The sequence below is a fragment of the Anolis sagrei genome, chromosome 3 (genome assembly GCF_037176765.1).
Source record: "Anolis sagrei isolate rAnoSag1 chromosome 3, rAnoSag1.mat, whole genome shotgun sequence".
NCBI classification, from domain to species: Eukaryota; Metazoa; Chordata; class Lepidosauria; order Squamata; family Dactyloidae; genus Anolis; species Anolis sagrei.
Genome location: NC_090023.1, coordinates 214,186,350 through 214,209,095, shown reverse-complemented (window position 1 = coordinate 214,209,095; position 22,746 = coordinate 214,186,350). Strand labels below are relative to the sequence as shown.

Below are 22,746 nucleotides of genomic sequence, written 5' to 3'. Positions count from 1 at the left end.
AATGTAATGGGGCTCCATGCAGTCATGCCAGTCACATGACCTTGGAGGCATCTACAAACAATGCTGGCTCTTTGGCTTAGATATGGAGATGAGCATCACCCTCCAGAGTCGGACAAGACTGGACTTAATGTCAAGGGGAAACTTTTACCTTTACCTTATATTTCGAACATAGAAAAAAGTACTGATGACATTTTGTTCATGGACAGAAAAGGGTCTAGTACAGCACATCAATTGAAAGGTTTTGGCAATCTGAGTTCAACGTAATATCTCAAGTAGAAACAAGCTTTTTTTTTTTTTTTTTGAAGTTTTGCTTACTATGTTTTGTGCCTGAATTGCCATAAAGTCAACCTTGATGAATGAGAGACTTCCATGACACTTTGTTATTAATATTTTAATAATAAGGTGTCATGAACCTGGTCCTGGGGGGAGGACCAGGTTCAATGGTTTTCCTCTGCAGGAGGATAGATATTAATTGAACATTAGAAGGAATTTCTTGACAATAAGAGTGGCTAAGCAATTAAACAACTAACTATTGAATTGGTGGAGCCTCCTCCACTGGATATCTTCAAAATGAATCTGGACAGCTGCCTGCTGGAAATGCTTTAGATGGACATCCTGCATTGAGCAGGAGATTGGGTTCAATGAGCCATAAGCTCCTTCCAACTCAATGGTTTCATGACTAACAGTTCTTGCAAACACAAGAGTCTTGGCTTCCCTAATTGAATCTATGCACTGTATATTGCCATGTGTCTGCATACATGCCGCCTTCAAGCCACCTGTTACCCCATGAAATTTACTTGGTTTCTTAGGCAAAGAATAACCGCTCCGAGCCAAACTGGGAGTAGCGGTATACAAGTCAAATAATAAATAAATAAATACTTCGATGTGGTTTAGCAAGTTATTTCCTCTGAAATACAACCTATAGCATCTGGTATCCAAGCACTAATCAGGAATGATCTTGCTTACATGCTATACACAAAACACCAGATGTGGTGCTTGAGTTTTAGCAGATTTAGAGAGCATGTTTGGACATTCTGACATTATATAGGCTGTGTATAGCATACATGTAAGCTATTTAGGGTGGAACAGAAACCCTAGTAATTTGGACTAATCCAAAAATGTTTTTTTTCACTCAAGGGCAACTAAGATTGATGTGTAACATGTCAATAGAACTTGAAACAAAACATTCACTAACTATTTTTAATGATTTTCCTGTGCAATCCTGGGCACTAAGGGCCATCCAGTCCAACCCCCTGCCATGCAGGCATACACAATCAATGCACAACCAACAGATGACCATCCTGCCTCTCTTTAAAAACCTCCAAAGGAGACTCTGTCACACTCCAAGGCAGCATATTCCACTGCTGAACAGCTCTTTCCATCAGAAAGGTTTTCCTAATATTCACGTGAAATCTCTTTTCTTGCAATCTGAATCCATTAATCTGTAGAGCAACAGAAAACAAGCTTGCCCTATCTTCAATGTGACATCCTTTCAAAGATTTGAGAATACCTATCATGTCACCTCTTAATCTTTTCTTGTCCAGTATAAACATACCCCAGTTCCTAGGCCACTTCTCATAGGTCATGGCTTCTCTTTCCAATAGGCACCACTATTTCTCCTGGCCATTGCTGCTGGTGCTTGCAGCTTCGCTCTGACTCTGGTCTTCAACGGGCTGGGTATATTGGACATGCGTGGGCTCCGTCACGGAGGGAGGCTCTCTCAGCAAACAGCTACAGAAGCTTCCCACAATTTCACAAAGAGCAGACCAACCCACATGGAAATCATGATCTTATTCACTATGTTATATACTATCTGACATAAGGAGAGGCTGAATGTGTCCTCATGTAATCACTGTTTATATAAAGCTAATTTCTGCATTAATAAACTACATGTTCTCAATATTTATATTTAATAAACAATTTTTGGAATGTTTAGCAATGTGGTACAACTATTCAGGATATCTTGGAACTACCAGCATAGACTATGCAACAGGCAAAAAAAAATTTTTTCCATTACATCACTAAATCCGTAATTAATCCTTCCACCCCACAAACAGGGACAGACTATTTTTGATACACGAAGCAAAAGTAACAGAGATGACAATCAAGTTTAACTATTTCCTTTTGAACACCTGTTAATACAATTTTAGTCTTTCTTCAGCGGCAACCATCTATTTACAAGCAGAGTAAAAACTATATAGATTTAAATTATGATAACATTCCCTTGATTCTTCCATTGCAGAGAAAGGCAACTTGAGAAACTAGGGGCCAATTTTCTGTAATGTGAAGACCTTTGTAGCTCAATGTGAAACAAAACAAAATAAAACACATCTAGTTTTAAAAGATGGGTACATTTTATGTTAAGAAGAGTAGGGGGAATGGAAACCTATTTAAAAAGTCAATCATAACTCCTATAGGCTTCTAGCCGAGACAAAACAAGTCAGAAAAAAATTGGTCAGAGGACATAAAGACAATTTTGCGGGAACGGCTGCATACTATCCATGGCTGCATTGTGCTACTCATATTCTATAGCTTACAAAATATTTTTCCTTCTTTGTGTCAAGTTTTGCACCATCCACTTGTCTGGTCACTCATGGAGAATAAAGCCATGGGGCAAAACTTTCTTTTGTATTGTCTTTAAATAGTGATTGGCAAAGGCATCCAAGCTGTGAATAGGAATACCTGTCTGCCTTTCTATCTACATCCTAAGAGGGGAAAATGAAACAACCTTAGTGCTCCCTTCACAGTATCACTCTTCTTTAAACATCAGACTGTTCTTGAGGTAGCAGAAAATATTGGCACCATAACAGCCTTCAAAGTACGGATATAACTTCTCGGCTGTGGCCCCCGCCTATAGAAAACACTCCCAAATGAGGTAAGAGCCGCTCCCTCTCTCCTGGCTTTTAGAAATAAAATTAACATCATGGTTCTGGGACCAGGCCTTCGGACAATACATGTCTGTAGCATTTTAGAAGGACATTGACTGGAATGGCGATTCGACTGACAACACTGTTTTATTGTTTTAATGCTTGTTGATGTATTATTTCAATTTTGATTTATATTTAATTGTGGTTTTACTATGACAATTGTTTGTTTTGGCATTGTATTGGTGCCCAACGTAAGGCATTGAATCTTGCCATTATTTATGTGTAAACCGCTTTGAGTCCCCCCAGGGGTGAGAAAGGCAGTATATAAATACTGCAAATAAATAAAAAAATAGCTTGCCTATATTATAGGAGATACAGTTCATAGGACATTGCTTTCTCATGATCCACTCATAACCTATAAGTGAGTGGTTCTCAACTTGCGGGTCCCCCGGAGTTTTGCCCTACAACTCCCAGAAATCCCAGCCAGTTCACCAGCTGCTAGGGTTTCTGGAAGTTGAAGGCCAAAACATCTGGGGACCCACAGGTTGAGAACCACTGCTATAAGTGAATCCTAACCCCATCTTTACATATGTCCCCTTTCTAGCCTTAAATAAAATATGGAAGAATGACAACCTTATCTGTAACTCCATAATATAGCATAGATTTATTTAAGACTGATCAATGGTGGCAATGTTTGTGAAAGTAATACACTGCTAATAGGTGCTTTGTACACCTAGAAGCAAAGAATGAGACCCAACAGGATAGGAATCCGCTCGGGGGGAGGGGACCTATGCAGAAGAGATGCCTGAGGTACCAGTGAAGAACAGGAAGGCTTTACTTGGAAGGTTGTCTGGTACATCACATTCAGGGCAGTAAGCCCCAGAATAATCCACAAAATGATGTCCTGCCAATAGATTAGCTTGCAAAAAGCCTCAGTTTAATTTCATATCACATCAGAACTTGCAAATCAAAACCACAACTGCAATCAGCCTGAGAAACACAGACACTTTTTGTTCTTATTCCCAGGTTTAATGTTACATAAAAAGCTCACCGATGATATGCTTCCCGGCGATACTTCTTCATAGCATGCCCATCCATATTTGCAGGGAGATCAGCTGCATTTTGTAATCGGTCACTCCATGAGGTTGTCATTTTTTTAAAACTCTGGCCAATGGTCACTTAACACTGCAAGAATAAAAAGATAACTATGCTTGAAATCAGGTTTCACAAGACTGTTGTATAACCATTTCCTGTTTTAAAAAATGCAGCAGTACTTGAATGACAATACAACTATCTGACAGATACCATTTCCTTTTAATGAATAATTCAATACACCAAACCAGTAGCCTGTATAGTTATGACATATGGATACATATACTGTTTGCATCATAATTTTAAACTGATAATTTTAATCTGGATTTGTATGATAATGATCAGTTCATTTCCTCCAGCAAGGTTTCTATGCAACATTAAGAACTATTACACTTTTTTCTTAGCGTACATTATAATTAATATAGAGGAAACACTGTATCTATCTATATCTAGTCTAGATCCATAATAAAAATGAAAGTATGTATGTATGTGTGTGGCTGGAGTGACCACTTCCACAGACAGGCTTCCACTTCCACAAACAGCTTTAACCCAGTGCTGAGGAGCCACTGAAAGCACTCCCTCCAATGACATTTCAGGTTATAGTGAGCACCATGAACATGTAGCCCAATCCATGCCAATGTCCTCCCTAAACACCATACTGCCCACCACCCAAAGAATGCTTTCATTCGGGGACAATTTCATCCCAGATTTTACATTTTCCCTCCACCACAGATATCCTAGTGTTTTTTTCTCTCTCCACTGGCATGGAATTTGCATGATCCTGCCCACTGCCTCTCCCTTAACCCTTTCCTACTCGTTTCAACTCTTTCTGCACAACAAACAGAGCATAACTGGCCCCTACTCTGGCAGTTTTCAGAAGGAACCTAAAAACTTGGTTGTTCCGATGTGCCTTCGCAGATTAGGAATCCCCATCCCAAGTCCTAGATGCACTTTAGCACAACTAATGTTGCTGCACACCGCACTTTTAATCCTACGTTCCTCCTGCCATCTCAGCACTTTTAACCCTGTACCCCATTGCGTTGGCCGAACCAGTTTTAATAGTGTCTTGATGTATTGTCATTGTGGTTATTTTGCTTAATTGTTTGATTTGCTTTGTTTATTGCTGTGTTATGTTTTCTATTGTATTGTGTTTTGTGGCTTCGGCCCGTGTAAGCCGCATCGAGTCCTTCGGGAGATGCTAGCGGGGTACAAATAAAGTTAATAATAATAATAATAACTAAACAGCAACTAAACATACTGGAGGAGTTTAGGGGATTGACTCCACATGAGGGAAGTTGTAGTTCACCCTGCATCAAATCAAAGCACTGTGACCCCCAATGACAATGGACCTGGACCACATATGGCACACAGAGCCCTGAGGACCGACGAAAAATACTGAAGAGGTTTGGGGGGAAATTCACCTTGATATATAGCTGTTATAGGTATTGGGATTTATAGTCCACCCGCAATCAAAGAACACTCTGAACCTCACCAACGATGGTCCTGGACCTAACTTGGCAAACGGAACCCCCATGACCAACAAAAAATAAAGGAGGGCTTTGGGGAAAAATTATCCTTCATTTATAGGAATTATAGTTCACCTATATCCAGAGAGCACTGTGAATGCAAACAATAGATCTGCACTAAATTCGGCACACATACTCAATATGTCACAATTTGAATACTGGTGGGTTTGGAGTGAAAACAGTCTTGACATTTGTTAGTTGTAGGTACTTGGATTTATAGTTCACTTCCAATCAAAGAGCACTCCAAACTGCACCAATGATGGGCTTGGACCTAATTTGGCACACAGAACCCCCATGACCAACTGAATGTACGGGAGGGATTTGACGGGTCTGACCCACCATGGTGGGAGTTGTAATTCATCCTGCAGCTGGAGAGAATACTGAACTCCAGTCATAATGCAGCTAGAGTAAATTTGTCCAACATCACAAACTTAAAGTATTGATGGAGTTTCAGGGAGTTAATCTGGCATGATGTGAGTTGTAGTAGACACACAATCTTATGCATTTTTTAAAATAAAAAATGACTTCTTCTAATAACCCAGGCAACGCCAAGTATCCAAACTAGTAATAGTAATAAAACAGTTAACACTATAGATCAGTGTTTCTCAACCTTCCTAATGCCGCAACCCCTTAATACAGTTCCTCATGTGGTGGTGACCCCCAACCATAACATTACTTTTGTTGCTACTTCATAACTGTAATTCTTCTACTGTTATGAATCGGACTCAAACAATGATGGATCTGACCAACTTGGCACAAATACTCAAAATGCCCAAATGTGAACACTGGTGGAGTTTGGGGGAAAATTGACCTTGACAGTTGGGGGTTGTAGTTGCTGAGATTTATAGTTCACCTACAACCAAAGAGCATTCTGAACCCCACCAACAACAGAATTGGGCCAAACCTTCCACACAGAACTCCCATGACAAACAGAAAATACTGTTTTCTGATGGTTTTTGGCAACCCCTCTAACACCCCCCCCCCCACTCATGACCCCCCCCCCCCCCGGGTCCTGACCCCTAGGTTGAGAAACACTGTTATAGATTAAGTCTTTGCTTTATCATGCCATAAAAGGAGCAGACCCCCACATACCACTTGCTAATAGGCTATCACAGTCAAGATTCTTACATGGCTAAATTAAATAAACAAACAAACAAATAGTAACATTCTTTTCCAATCTCTTCACCTCTTGCACAGAACATGACCTTGCACATTCAAGCACAATATTATACCTAAACTTTTCATAATTATTTAGAAAGTATGGTCAGTTACACAATAGAATTTGATGTTTTTTCTTTCATTTCATAGCAAGGTTATGCCATCCTAAATCTTTCCTTTGCTAAGTCCAGTCAACACTAAAGGCCTAGATACACTATTATTTAGCATTTTAAAAAATAGTAACGCAAGATTCAATCGGTGTAAAGGGTATACATGAGCCTGTAGAAATGAAGCAGAATGTTGTAAGACCTACTTAGGTTCCACACATGTCCCTCAAAAAGCTCCAGTTCCCTAGATGAATAGTTGCTCCAAGACAAATATGGTTTATTTCAACCAAAAAAACTGCTTCTCCTCATAAAGCAGCAGGTCAGTGCGTACACCACACATAATTTAAGACAAAACATTTAAACTCATAAAGAGCCACAAGCAAGGAAGATGGATCACATACTCTCCCCCCCTTCTGAACTGGCAAAAAATAGCATGGATGTTGTGGCATATTTGCTCTATTATAGGAAGAATATCTTCAGCTAAATGGTTTGTCTTAATTGGCCTAATAACTATTGGCATGTTATGAAATAGCCTAAGTAACAGAAATGAAAACACATAACAAAGTTTAAGAAATGTGAAAACAATCACAATATGTGGCAAGTAGTTAAGATAGTGATTGAAATATGGCAACATAATTCTAAGATCAAAGTACCCAAAAGGATTGATAAGTACAGTGGTGATATTTCAGTTGTGAAAAGAGATTGCATCTTCTACCAAAATGTTCACAGCTACATACTAAAAAATCTAGTTCAGTAAATCATGCTGGTCTAACCTTTAGTTATAAATTCATTATTTCAGCTTTGTCTATATAAAATTAAATGGCTGATTACACCAGTAATTTAATATACTAAATTTAAGCTGTGAAAAGCCAGGTACCTTGAAGAAACAACAACTGTTTCACTTCCCTACTTTTTCATGATTATGTTTGCTTAAAATATGGCAAAGCTTTGTTTCAAGTGATGCCAAGGATATAAGCTAAAAATAAACTGGGCTGGACCATGGCATACTTTCATAAGTCAGTAGGATAAGTATGTAACAGTACAGGCAGCTAGCCAGTTAAAATTCTGAACTATGTGCAACTGAAGTCTATATCTCCTTTCTTAAATTACAAAAACCTATTTTAAAAACTAAAGCATCTTAAAATAGCTTCAGATAAATATAAAAATCCGTAAACATGCTAGTCATTTTAGAAACAACCTTCTATGATTTATTATAGGTCTGTGATGCCATAACTAAGCAATTGACTGCTCCAAAGACTATTTTAAATAACTTTCATCGTACTGCAAAAACTTCTAACCAGGTTAACATGACACATGACTATGCATCAATCTACATCCATGCAGATTTTAAAAATAGGACACTACACATATAGAATTTTCAAATATCTTGCATTAAACTTTTTAATGTTTATTTTTCCACAAAATATTCTTATGTTGACAGACTGAGTAATTTTCCACAGAAATGTGACAATAAAAACCTGAGGGAAGAGAGAGAATGCCAGACAATTCTCTCATTTTTAAATACAGAGCTGCTTGTTGTTGTTTTGTGCATTCTCATGAGGCATGATGCTTTGACCTGACCAGCTCACCGATTAGGTAACAGAAACAAAAGATTAGTGATGACTCTGCTTTTTCTAGCTCCTTCTGAAAAAACGAGCAGAACTAAAAGAACAAGTTTTTCTACACAAAGAATACACATCATACTGCAGGTAGAATTGCACAGCAATAACTTTCTAGTACAGTGTCACTTATCCAACCTTTGCTCATCTAACGTTCTGTATTATCCAATGCAGTCTGCCTCCCACCCGGATCCACAAGTTTTTCAATACATTGCGATGTTTTGGTGCTAAATTCGTAAATACAGTAATTACTACATAAAGTTACCATGTACTGAACTGCTTTTTCTATCACTTTGTTGTAAAACATGTTTTTGTGCTTAATTTGTAAAATCATAATGTAATTTGATGTTGAATAGGCTTTCCTTAATCCTTCCTTATTATCCAAGATTTTCACTTATCCAACGTTCTGCCAGCCCATTTATGTTGGATAAATGAGACTCTACTGTATATAGTAGCTCTCTAACTCCTAGCATTAAATGCAACACTAAAGGACCTAAAGAGATCCGAGGTTGGACTTCTGCAATGCACTTTACATTGAGTTACCTTTGTACCAAGTTCAGAAACTCCAGTTGGTTCAAAATATGGCAGCTAGATTGATTACAGGAACATCTAGGAGTGAGCATATTACACCTGTACCAAAGTGATGGTATCCTTGAAGTGACTGGCTTGACCTTGAAGGAGATGGGGGTGGTGACGGCTGACAGGCGTGGGCTGGTCCAGGAGGTCACGAAGAGTCGGAAGCAACTGAACAAATGAACAACATAGAAATATGTTTTAATGTATGTTATAGAATGTTTTTAGATCATTATGTGCTTTTAGGGAATGGTGTAACCCACCTCAAGCCACGAGGAGAGGCAGGTAAGAAATAAATTATTATTATTATTATTATTATGACTATTATTATTATTATTACTAACACTTTTCAAACATTTGTTTAATTTTTTGGAAATTGCATTCTACAAAAAATGAAGCACAATATTAATAGGGGGAAGAGTAATTTTCCTCCCTTAGCTCACTCATAATGGCTAGAATCCTGTTGGTTGGTGCACTATGTCATGAGCGTATGTACTGCTGTCAAAGTAAGGTAAATGAAATTTGCTACCTCAAAACAGCCTTTTTCTCCCTCGTGGCTGCCATGCCCTCAGCCGTTCTTTTCCTGCTGACATCACTACTGCATGCATAGCTATATCGCTGTACTTGTGGGTTTTTTCGGGCTATATGGCCATGTTCTAGAGACATTTCTCCTGACGTTTCGCCTGCATCTATGGCAGAGACCTCTGAGGAAGCCTGCCATAGATGCAGGCGAAATGTCAGGAGAAATGCCTCTAGAACATGGCCATATAGCCCGAAAAAACCCACAAGAACTGAGTGATTCCGGCCATGAAAGCCTTCGACAATACATATATCGCTGTAGTTCACAAACAGAATTCCACATATATTTCAACGACTGAAGGCTACAAGCTCAAAGCACGGTTATTTCTACAATCTGCTGCCTAAATAGTACATGAAAAAGGTTCTGATTTATAATAGCCTACAGCAGAAACCAAGATTAATAGTCATGAATACACCTAGATTTCAGGTTGTTATTTCATAAAAATCTTCCCATTTCAATATTTAAGACTTATCAAGGGCTACAGAAATACAGTGCTTACCATATGCAAATGATGTGTAATATTTATTATTATTATTATTATTATCCCCCCAAACCTTGGTTATCAGTGGATCAATGCTGGAAACAAACGACAATGATGCTCGCTAAATGTTCTCTGCGTTCCCTACCGTTTTCAGTACCTGAGGTACAGAGGGCTAGTGGCAGCCATTTTTAACATGGGTTCATGTGGTTTGGAAATATCTTCCTTTTCTCACTAACATCAGACCTGACATTAAACATGTGGATCTGGAATCCTCTCCATGACAGCTATAATACTGCACATTTTAAAAAGTGTATGTAAGTATTTACAAAGCCAATTTAACCCATATCAAATTGAGCCCCAAGTACTGTGTGCCTTCTTTTTTCCAGAGTACATAACAAAAAATGTGGAGGCTGACAATGTCCCATACAACGTAAACAATCTGTCTGCATAGTCACAATATTTCCCTATCCCCGCCCCCAACCCTCAGCATTTATAGACAGGCAAACTCAGTGATCCAGAATAAATTCTTGAATAAAATAATAATAATCAAGAGGTAGCCTCAATTCCTTCACCATAACAATAGGGTTCTTCCCTTTTTCTGTGGCTTCAATCTTCATGCCTTTCCCGTTCCTTACATGTAATATAACAATGACAGCATAAATATGCAGGACACTGAAAATCGGCCCATCTGGGATGGCACACAATTCAGGTATATGGCTGGTGACATCATGTGAAAATGAACGTGTAAAAAGTGTTGGACAACTCTGTAGGGAGATAATTTTGACTGTCACCAGCCCACAGGCTGCACCAGCAGACAAGAGGCACCTGAAAGAGATGTTGTGCAATTTCCAGTTCTCATTTCTACCAGTTCACAGCTAGAGGGTAAGGCTGTAGTGGAGGAAATGGAGCAAACTGCTGTTTGAAAAGTGGTTCAGATGTGTTTTGGATGATTTGCAAGACAAAAATCTCCCAGGTTTAAAACATTTTCTGTGAGCTTTTAGTGTGTGACCAGACACTTAATTTGCCATTTAAAAAAATGAGTCTCAAGTGAAATCTATGCTCCACAGGCTGTATACCATCCTCACCATGGCTTGTGCAAGTCTCTTTACATTATACAATTACATGTATATCTGCTCACACCTACAGTTGTACTCCAAGAAACATAGAAAACCTATGACTATCTCAGGGGAGCGGATGAGGCAGGGGGAAGAAGAATGTCCCACAAATCACTTAACCTTGTAAATTCTTTCCTCTTTCTCCAAGTTGTGAGCCTCTATTTCACCCAGGCAAAAGAGGGAGCTACTGGGCAGAACAAAAACATGTAGCAAACAGAAAGAAGAGATGGAATCAGAACTGCATGCCCGCATCACCATTTACCCAGCAGAACTGGCGCATCCTCCTCTTCCCTTGTGCAGCTTGTCCCCGTTTTCCCCAGCATCTTCCTTCTCTTGCCCAGGCAAAACATTCACAAGACATAAAAAAGGAAGAGGAGCCAGATCTGTGGGGTACAGGATCTCTTCCTGTGTGCTGCAAGTATCTGTTTCTTCTAGGCAAAGGAAGGGAAGTACTGGGCAAAACAAACAAAAACAAAACACACACCCACCTCCCTATCATTCCCCTCATTCCCCTCCTGAAGACAGGGCTGCCATGTAAATGTTTGTATGGCAACCTTAACTTGGGAGGCAGGGATAACATTTCAAACTTGTGAATAATCAAAATTAGGAATTTAAATCCCGCAACCATAGCCATAAGATTCTTCTTCATTAAATCCACTTAGGACTACTTAGATACTATTGTGTTTGAGCCAAGAAATTAATTATATTTCTCTTTTATTTAACAGTGAAAAACACATAGCTTATATAACTTCCAGGGGAAATCATTCTTCTTGGCTTATTTGCCTTTTATTCTAGGCTGGCTGTGCTATAAACATTAAATTGAAACCTTATGGCTTCCTCACACAGGGCAATTTGTCCATTGTCCGCCATTTGCTCTCTACTTTCAGCATGGAGTCCATTAGATGATGCACAAGGACTTCCAGTCGGGCTCCATGCTGAAAAAGGAGAGAAAGCAGCACATGCTGCTGTGGCAACACCAGAGCTGTTCCATGTTGCTTTACCAGCAATGGAGGGAAGCCGGGTGGTGACACTAACTCCCATAGGTTGAGGAGAAAGGCAAGTCGTGCAATGAGGGAAGTGGATGCCCCCACTTCCCCATGCCCCCCCCCCCACCGGAAGCCCATGGATTCATCACAATGTGTGACAAATCCATAGGTCTTTGTGATGAGGTCCTTAAAAACATATGATGAACACAGTAAACCTTTGTTCCCAAATATTCTAAACACAGTCAAGAGCAATCTGCCCAACTCATGTTGCTTTTAAACAATTTCATGAAATATAGACAGCACCTAAAGCCAAAACATTGTATTTAAGCACACGCACATGCAAATATACAAAGACCTCCTACACACTGGCATGATTCAGAAAGCTTCAGAATAGCACAGACACACGCATGCGCACATCTCAAAATAAAATCTATTCCAAGATTTGCGAGGTTTTCAATTCCCAATCATACAATTAATCACCAAACATGTTAATTTATTTTTATTACGCTAAACTTTATACATAGTACAACTTTCATTCTATTATAACCTTGAATTCTCCCATTCTTAGACTTATTCTTACAATTTTTAAGTTTGATTTTGCTAGTGATAATTATCAAAGCCCCTATTCTTTTTACTTGCCAAAACACCTCTGTTCTGAGTAGATGATTGAGAATTTTAGTCTCATTATGCACTAAACACATTTTCAGTTGTTTGTAGATTTGAAGTTAAGCATTTACTGGCAATAGTATCTTGCATATAAGATAATCAGTGTTTTCTATTCTGGTCACTATTAATTAATCAGATGTCAATATATTTGACCCAAGAGAGAAACTAATTACATGTCATATAGATATAAAAGTACATTAACAACTAATGGTGGTATTTTGAAAGATTGGCACAACTAAGAGAAATATTTTGAATGTTAATACAAAATCAAAACAAAATTTTAGTAATCAATATAGTCTGACGCCTTTCTCATTTTCATGCTGTATAAATACAAAATCACCAGTCAGAACCCAGGTACGCAAATTAATGCCCAAGGGATGGATAGAATCCTTGATGTAATTTAAGGGGGGATTATACAGTTAAATAATAATTTCATATCTCCTGAGCATATTGGAAAATCCTCTATGAGATCAATTCAACCCTCTTGGTATATTGATTTCCCCCTCAGCTTGCTAGGAAGGGAGCGAAAGAGAGTGGGAAGAGAAGAGGGTTGATGTTACCAATTTTGAGGACTAACCCAGCCCACCAAGGTGCACCACCTTGATGCATTATCCCAACACTATGTACCATAACAGAAAAAAATGTTTCCCATCCCTGAGTTAGAACTACAAATTTTGCATTAGCTTAACTCACACATTTCTCCAAAGGATTTAGAGAATCAGAAATAGCAGAAGCGTCCACTTTCTCCTCTGCACCATTTGCACATAACTTCAGTACAGGCTACAGGCAGTCCCCAAGTTATGAATAAGATAGGTTTTTGTAGGTTTGTTCTAAAGTTGAATGTGAATGTAAGTCAGAACAGTACATTTTTAAGTGCAACTCCAGCCATATATATATATATATGTGCCAGTGGTGTTCATTTGCTGTCCATGCCAGAAGAGTTTCACCTTACTTTTTGTCCCTGTGATAATTGCATTTTGAAAAATATGGCATGTTGCGGAAACACGGATTGGTGATAAAGCTTCAGTTAAGACACCTTTGCCCCGTGATAAGTCTTTCAGAAGTAAATTCCTTTTTCTAGGGGTAGATTGTTCTCATTTATCTCCTGTTGCTATTATTTTTTGTTCAGGCTATGCAGTTTCAGTTATCTGCTTTTATACTCCACTAACAGAAAGAAAAAACATTTTTTACCTAGGTTCTTTAACATGGATTAAGCTTCCAGAAGTGGGAACTGCCTCAACAGACTTTTTAAAATGTCTTTATGAATTACTGCTTCTTATAGTACCGAAATCAGATCTGCTTTTTTAAAAATTAAACAATTTATGTCTAAAGCCTGAAAATTACTAAACATAATGTAAACATCTGTCACAAAACAAGACCAAGTTAGCCCAAAATGAAGCTTCCAGGATTGTTCCTACAATGCAGAAATCATTGTTACAAAATGGAGCCTCTGCTGGCACAATGGGTTAAACCCTTGTGCTGGCAGAACTGCTGACCAAAAGGTTGGCGGTTTGAATCCAGGGAGTGGGGTGAGCTCCCATCTGTCAGCTCCAGCTTCTCATACAGGGACATGAGAGAAGCCTCCCACAGGATGGTAAAACATCTGGACGTCCCCTGAGCAACATCCTTGCACACGGTCAATTATTCTCACCAGAAGCGACTTGAAGTTTCTCAAGTCACTCCTGACACACACAAAAATCATTACAAAATAACTATCCTTTTACCTGTGCCTTCAAGTTGCCTGTCAATTTATGGTGAACCCAAGAATTGCATAGGGTTTTCTTAAGCAAGAAATAATCACTGGTGGTTTTGCCATTTCCTTCTTATCAAATAAAGCCTACAGTATCTGACATTCATTGGTAATCTCCCAGGTACTAATCAAGGGTGGATCCTGCTTAGCCCCCAAGATCAGGTAGGAAATGGTGCTTTTTAGGATATTAGGTCACTTCTCACTTACTGATTGAAAAATATGAAACTACGGCTGGTCAGTACGAGTATACTCGAAACAATGTGAATGTTTAAATTTACATAACCTTCTAAAACCAGGATCTTTGAAAGCTAAATTTCCATAGGCATCTCATTTTCATGTTCATCAGAAGATAGCAATACCTGATTTCTGAACAGGCCAAGTAATATCTGTTTTAGTGCTCAGTATACCAAGGCACGTTCATTTGCACAATACTGTAGTGCAAATGGATAGATATCATAATTCATAAAATGAGGGATAGGAAAAGGACTATGTCTTCTGGTCACTTCACTTGTTATAAACATAGAGAATAGTTGGCAAGACACAAGAATCTTCTCCCTTCTGCCTGCTCCAAAAACCCAGAGACTAACAGAACTTTTAATGCTGCTGCTCTTGAGAAATCCTGCTTTTGCAGCAGTGGCCTGAAACAGAATTCACACTGCTTCTGGCTCTATAGAAAGAAGAACAGAATCTTTGCAGTTCTGAAGTATATATAAAAGTATATTGTACTTAAAACTATCAAAACTCTAAGCTCAAACAGGGAGATGGGGGGAACACATCCTGCTTTCTTGCTTGTAGTATCACAAAAGGAAGATAACTGAAAAACAAATATTATGGATATTATGACTTTATTGCAGCACATATGCACTCACTATTTACTGACATGTTGCTTGGTGACAATGGATAATAAAAGTGCATAAGTACTGAAAGGAAAAGTTACAACTCTATTAATACCAATTGGTCAAGCTTTTCTCAAATAGTTCTAAATGTGTATTTTAGAACTTTTTACTGCTAACATTTAACCTAGTTGAATATAAATACTAACTGGACAGGCCAGATATCATTCTTGGTGCGTCCAAAGTTCAAATGCTGGAACATGATGAGTTTAATTATTTCTAGTTCTAAGAACTTCTGTTAATACTGCAAATACAGATGAAATCCATTAAGTCAGTTGAGCAATAAACATTTAGAGCAAAATTGAGGGATATTGCAACAGACCTGTAACTACAAATATTCTTAAAATATTGAATGGAGAGAAAAACAAATGTGTCTGTGTTGGTTTCTTTCCCTCCAGTTTGGCAGCTATGTCTCTGCTGTAAGCTGTCAACTGTATTTTGACACATAAAACATTGCCAAGGCCATCTAAATTTAAATAGTGAGAGAAAGAACATCAGCTCAAATGTTGTTGATGGGTTACCTGAAGTACCTGATATATTGCCAAGTAATTGCCTCACTCGAAACACAACCCTGCCCCCCTTTCTTTCGACTAGATTTCATGGTTGTGTAACGATGCAAGTGAGAATGAAGAAATGCCAGTCATCATTCCAAAAGCTGTTCAATCTTAGCGCCATTCCCACTGGATTTTTAACAGAACAATCTTGCATGGGAGACCACCAATGTATACCAGTTTTTATAGGCTATATTTCAGCCCCCTTCTACACTGTCCTTATATCCCAGGATCAGATCCCAGAACCATCTGTTTATCCCAGATTATATGGCAGTGGAGACTCATAATCCGGTTCAAAGCAGAAAACCTGGGATCAGATCCTGGGATATAAGGACAGCGTAGAAGGGACTTCGTAGGGGTCACCTATGGCCCGCCCCGGTCCCCGTGCCTGCCGTGGGGCAGGAGGGCCCTGAAGAGGAAGACGGCGCCCAGGAGGCAGAGGGAGAAGTCCACCCCGCCTTTGAGTATTTCTTACCTAAGGGCCCTTCCACATGGCATATATCCCAAAATATCAAGGCAGAAAATCCCATGTTATCTGAGTGTGGACTCAAATAACCCAGTTCAAAGCAGACATTGTGGAATTTTCTGCCTTGATATTCTGGGATATCGGGCTGTGTGGAAGGGTCCTAAGAAAACCTTGTGAAAAGCATGGGGTCAGGATAAGTTGGTATGCAACTTGAAAGCAGATAAACACCCAAATCTAAAAGGAAAACTAAAACCACTACAAAAAAGCAATCAAGTTAACAACGATCGTACATTAGGCTGACTTGGGTTTGTGTGTTTTTATTATGCTGGTATTTTGGCAATTGCTTTGTGTAGGGGTATTTAAATCACTGTTTTGTTTATTACAATATCACTTTTTTCTTGGATGGAGGATATATGAACACAAGATCTGGCATCTCAACATTAAAGCTTTTTCTGAAGAGTTATAAGGAAGGAGTGTCGATTAGGGGACTTTTTGTGGAGAAAAATGCTTTTGGCAAGGACTGTACAAACTGAAATTGCCACAATCTTTGTCTGTTCTTTTCTCATGTTAAAAATGACTCTTCCCCTCAAGATCTGCTCCTGAGTGTTTCTCCTATCAATCACTAAAGAGAACCTTGGCTTCTCACGTGGAGAATATTCTTTCTTAGCACAGAAACTTGTGTATCATATGACACAAATGTCTAAGGACAAGAAAAAACTCCAGTGTCCTACCACTGATAGGACACTGGATGGAGTTGTAAATGCCATCCTCTAACAGAAAAAAAATACTATGGCTCCTTCCACACAGATAAATAAAATTCTACATTATCTGCTTTGAACTGCAATGTATAGCAGTGTGGACTCAGGGCCTTTCCAGACAGCCCTATATCCCAGTATCTGATCCCAGGTTTTCTGCTTTAAATTGGATTATATATGTCCGCACTGCCAAATAATCTGGGATAAACAGAAAACTAGGGATCAGATCCTGGGATAAAAGGCCTGTCTGGAAGGCCCCTTAGATAACTCAGTTCAAATCAGATATTGTGAGATTTTCTGCCTTGATATTCTGGGTTATATGGCTATGTGGAAGGGCCCTATGTCAACCCATGTGATTCTGTAGAGGAAAAAAAAGGACATCCCGTGCCCTTCCACACAGCCATATAACCCAGAATATCAAGGCAGAAAATCCCACCATATCTGCTTTGAACTAGGGGCCCTTCCACACTGCCCTATATCCCAGAATACCAAGGCAGAAAATCCCACAATATCTGCTTTGAACTGGGTTATTTTAATCCACACTTAGATAATGTGGGATTTTCTGCCTTGATATTCTGGGATATAGGGCTGTGTGGAAGGGCCCTGGGTTATCAGAGTCCACTCTGCCATATATTCCAATTCAAAGCAGAAAATGTGGAATTTTATTCAGCTTTGTGGAAGGGGCCCCAGAGCTCATCTACACTGTACAGTTAATGCAATCTCCTCTGCTCCAGTGTTATAAGGTACATCTGCACTGAAAAATTAATACCACTTTAACTGACATGGTTCAATGCTATTTTTGTTTTACAGCGTCTTTAGCCTTCTCGGTGAATGAGTGCTGGTGGCTCAACAGAGTACAAATCACAAGGTTCCACAGCATAGCACCATGGCTGTTAAAGTGCTGTCAAACTACATTTGTTCGACAATGCATATGTGCCACTAGAAAGACACCTGGGAGATTGTGTGAGAGCCTTTTGACTTCATGCATCCCTTTTAATAATGTCTATTTGGAGAGAGGGACTTGGGGTTTTACACTCAGGGCCCTTCAACACAACCATATAACTCAGAATGTTGAGGCAGAAAATCCCAAAATATCTGCTTTGAGCTGGGTTATCTGAGTCTGCACTCAGATATTGTGGGATTTTCTGCCTTGATATTCTGGGATAGAGGGCTATGTGGAAGGCAGCCTCTAGGTTATCTGAGCCTCTAGGTTATCTGAGTCCACACTACCATATATTCCAGTTCAAAGCAGAAAATGTGTGATTTTATTTAGCTGTGCGAAAGGGGTCTCAGCCAGCTATTCATACAGCACTTACCAAAGGCACAGGCAGAAGGTGTGCCCAGTCCACACTGCAAAATCAATGCAGTTTGATACCATCATGACCTTAATGACTTAATCTGAATTCCTATATTATATTACTACTCATATTTGTAAGTTAAGCTAAATTTATTTATTTATTTACTTACTTACAGTATTTATATTTCGCCCTTCTCACCCCACAGGGGACTCAGGGCGAATTACAATGTACACATATATGGCAAACATTCAATGCCAAAGACACGCAACACATATAGACCGACAGTCAGAGGCTATTTAACTTTTCTGGCTGCCAGGGGAGCTGTTGCTTTCATCGTCCATATGCGACACTGATGAAGTACTTCTGCATTCCCTACATGCTTTTGCTGGAGTGCTTTGCTGGAGTCATTTTATGGCCTCATAAATTAGTTAAATTAGCCTCCCCACACATAGGTGGTACCTAATTTTCCTACTTGACAGATGCAACTGTCATTTGGGTTACAAAGGTCGACAACAAGCTACACAATTGGTCGGAAGCTCACTCCGAGCCGGGCTGGCTTCGAACTTATGACCTTTTGGTCAGAAGTGATCTTAATGCAGCTGACACTCAGCCAGCTGCGCCACAGTCCTGATGCTGTTTAATTGCTCTGTTTCCATGCTATTTCCTATGCTATTATATGTTTTCATCCACCTTATTGAAACACTTACCCTTTGACTCAGTGGTTCTCAACCTGGGGTCCCCAGATGTTTTTGGCCTTCAACTCCCAGAAATCCTAATAGCTGGTAAACTGGCTGGGATTTCTGGGAGTTGTAGGCCAAAACACCTGGGGACCCACAGGTTGAGAACCACTGCTTTAACCAGTTTCGCATACTGGCCTCCTTCCTCCCACCTCCCCTCCAAAATTAGTCTGTTGTTGCTTGATGCTTGCTTACTACTGTTATGCTGTTTTATGCTATTTTTAATTTGAAATTTGGTATTGTTCTGTTTTTAATTGTATTCTGCCTGGGCTTGGCATCATGTAAGCCGTCCCGAGTCCCTTCGGGGAGATGGAGGTGGAGTAGAAAACTAAAGTAGTTCTTGTTCTTCTGCTGCTGCTGCTTCCTCCTCCTCCTCCTCCTCCTCTTCCTCCGCTGCTGCCTCTTCTTCTTCTTCTTCTTCAACTGCTATGGTTCATTGAAATTGAATCCTGGGAGTTGTAGTTTTGCAAAGTCTTTACCCTTCTCTGCCAAAGTGTGTTGGTGCCTCCCCAAACTACAAAGTCCCTGATACTAATCCTGATACTGTTTAATTACTCTGTTCCCATGCTATTTCCTATGCCATTATACATCTCCCCGAGTCCCTTTGGGGAGATAGAGGCGGAGTAGAAAAATAAAGTAGTTCTTGTTCTTCTGCTTCTTCTTCTTCTGCTGCCTCCTCCTCCTCTTCTTCTTCCTCCTCTTCCTCCGCTGCTACCTCTTCTTCTTCTTCTTCAACTGCTATGGCTCATTGAAATTGAATCCTGGGAGTTGTAGTTTTGCAAAGTCTTTACCCTTCTCTGCCAAAGTGTGTTGGTGCCTCCCCAAACTACAAAGTCCCTGATACTAATCCTGATACTGTTTAATTGCTCTGTTCCCATGCTATTTCCTATGCTATTATACATCTCCCCAAGTCCCTTCGGGGAGATGGAGGCTGACTAGAAAAATAAAGTAGTTCTTGTTCTTCTGCTGCTGCTTCCTCCTCCTCTTCTTCTTCCTCCTCTTCTGCTTCTTCTTCTTCAACTGCTATGGCTCATTGAAACTGAATCCTAGGAGTTGTAGTTTTGCAAAGTCTTTACCCCTCTCTGCCAAAGTGTGTTGGTGCCTCCCCAAACTACAAAGTCCCTGATACTAATCCCGATACTGTTTAATTGCTCTGTTCCCATGCTATTTCTTATGCTATTATATGTCTCCCCGAGTCCCTTCGGGGAGATGGAGGTGGAGTAGAAAAATAAAGTAGTTCTTGTTCTTGTGCTTCTTCTGCTGCTGCTGCTTCCTCCTCTTCTTCTTCCTCCTCTTCTGCTTCTTCTTCTTCAACTGCTATGGCTCATTGAAATTGAATCCTAGGAGTTGTAGTCTTGCAAAGTCTTTACCCTTCTCTGCCAAAGTGTGTTGGTGCCTCCCCAAACTACAAAGTCCCTGATACTAATCCTGATACTGTTTAATTGCTCTGTTCCCATGCTATTTCCTATGCTATTATACATCTCCCCAAGTCCCTTCGGGGAGATGGAGGCTGACTAGAAAAATAAAGTAGTTCTTGTTCTTCTGCTGCTGCTTCCTCCTCCTCTTCTTCTTCCTCCTCTTCTGCTTCTTCTTCTTCAACTGCTATGGCTCATTGAAACTGAATCCTAGGAGTTGTAGTTTTGCAAAGTCTTTACCCCTCTCTGCCAAAGTGTGTTGGTGCCTCCCCAAACTACAAAGTCCCTGATACTAATCCCGATACTGTTTAATTGCTCTGTTCCCATGCTATTTCTTATGCTATTATATGTCTCCCCGAGTCCCTTCGGGGAGATGGAGGTGGAGTAGAAAAATAAAGTAGTTCTTGTTCTTGTGCTTCTTCTGCTGCTGCTGCTTCCTCCTCTTCTTCTTCCTCCTCTTCTGCTTCTTCTTCTTCAACTGCTATGGCTCATTGAAATTGAATCCTAGGAGTTGTAGTCTTGCAAAGTCTTTACCCTTCTCTGCCAAAGTGTGTTGGTGCCTCCCCAAACTACAAATCCCACAGCAACATAGCATTCAAGCAGGGTGGTTAAAGAGGCACCAAATTGTATTAATTCTACAGTGAAGATGAACCCAGAGAGAAAGAGAAGGTTTAATTAAATCAGAGCTCCCTGAGAAAGAGTGCAGTTTAATACCCCCTTTCAACGGTTATGGAATCATGAGAGTTGTAACTTGGTGAGGCCCCAGTACTCTTTGCCAGGCTTGAAGACCCCACAGAAAAGAAGGGCCGTGAGAGGCAGAACATAATAAGCGAGACGGGCTGCCTTTTGGTGACTTTCTTTCTCTCTCTTTCTCCCTTTTTTGGTTTCAGCCGTGGCTCCTGGCCCTGGTCCTCACACACAGACCCGTCTAACGGTCGCTCGGCCTGTTGCGCCCACTCACCTTCCTGGCTCGCTTCCTTCCTTCCTCGCTTCTGCCTCAAAGGAAACCGAGCCGCTGGGCTGCCGCAGCGCGAGACCGCCCTCCACGCGCCGCGCATGCGCAAGAGGCCCCCCTCCTCCCCTTCTTTCCCGCCCTGAATCAGTTAGGGAGCGGAAGCAACGTGCCACTCTCAGGCCGTGCCGCAAAGCGACAGAAGAGGAGGAGGAGGCGGCAACACGTTAACCCCTTCGTTGCTGCCGTGTGCCTTCAAGTCACTTCCGGCTAGTGGTTCTCAACCTAGACTCTAGCTCTGCCAAATGTGGACTTCAACTCCCAAAAGCCTCAGCTGTTTCGTACCACTGAAAAGGGATTCCGGGACCTGAAGTCCCAAACCCTAGGAAACACTGAAGCTTTGGGTTGCTGTGAGTTTTCCAGGCTGTATGGCCCTGTTTCAGAAGCATGCTCCCCTGACGTTTCGCCTACATCTATGGCAGGCATCCTCAGAGGTTGTGAGGTGTGTTACTTCATAGTATCCATTTACTCAGCAGAGAAGTAAGAAGAGGAAATAGAATCATAGAATCATAGAATCATAGAGTTGGAAGAGACCTCATGGGCCATCCAGTCCAACCCCCTGCCAAGAAGCAGGAATATTGCATTCAAATCACCCCTGACAAATGGCCATCCAGCCTCTGCTTAAAAGCCTCCAAAGAAGGAGCCTCCACCACACCCCGGGGCAGAGAGTTCCACTGCTGAACGGCTCTCACAGTCAGGAAGTTCTTCCTAATGTTCAGATGGAATCTCCTCTCTTGTAGTAATTAAAATAAAGAATGTACAACTCATTTTTCCGCAACAACAACAATAATAATCATAATTATAATAATACACTTTATGGGGTTGTTGTAGGTTTTTTCGGGCTATATGGCCATATGGCCATGTTCTAGAGGGATTCTCTCCTGACGTTTTGCCTGCATTCATGGCAAGCATCCTCAGAGGTAGTAAGGTCTGACCTCACTACCTCTGAGGATGCTTGCCATAGGTGCAGGCGAAACATCAGGAGAGAATGCCTCTAGAACAGGGGTCCTCAAACTTTTTAAACAGAAGGCCAGGTTACAGTCCCTCAAAGTGTTGGAGGGCCAGATTATAATTTGAAAAAAGCATGAATGAATTCCTA

General features: G+C 40.4%; 1 protein-coding gene across 2 annotated transcripts in view; it reads right to left on the bottom strand.

Annotated features, from left to right (window-relative positions):
- NT5C2 (5'-nucleotidase, cytosolic II) overlaps positions 1-21,704 on the bottom strand; it is an 85,224-nt gene extending 63,520 nt beyond the window's left edge. For both annotated transcript variants that reach the window (XM_060768310.2, XM_060768311.2), the window contains exons 1-2: positions 21,597-21,704; positions 3,919-4,052 (exon numbers count right to left, since the gene is read on the bottom strand). In XM_060768310.2, coding sequence (XP_060624293.2) covers positions 3,919-4,019 — 101 coding nt within the window. In that variant the 5' untranslated portion in view covers positions 4,020-4,052; positions 21,597-21,704. The remainder of the gene's footprint in view (positions 1-3,918; positions 4,053-21,596) is intronic.
- Between the last annotated feature and the right edge of the window lie 1,042 nt (positions 21,705-22,746).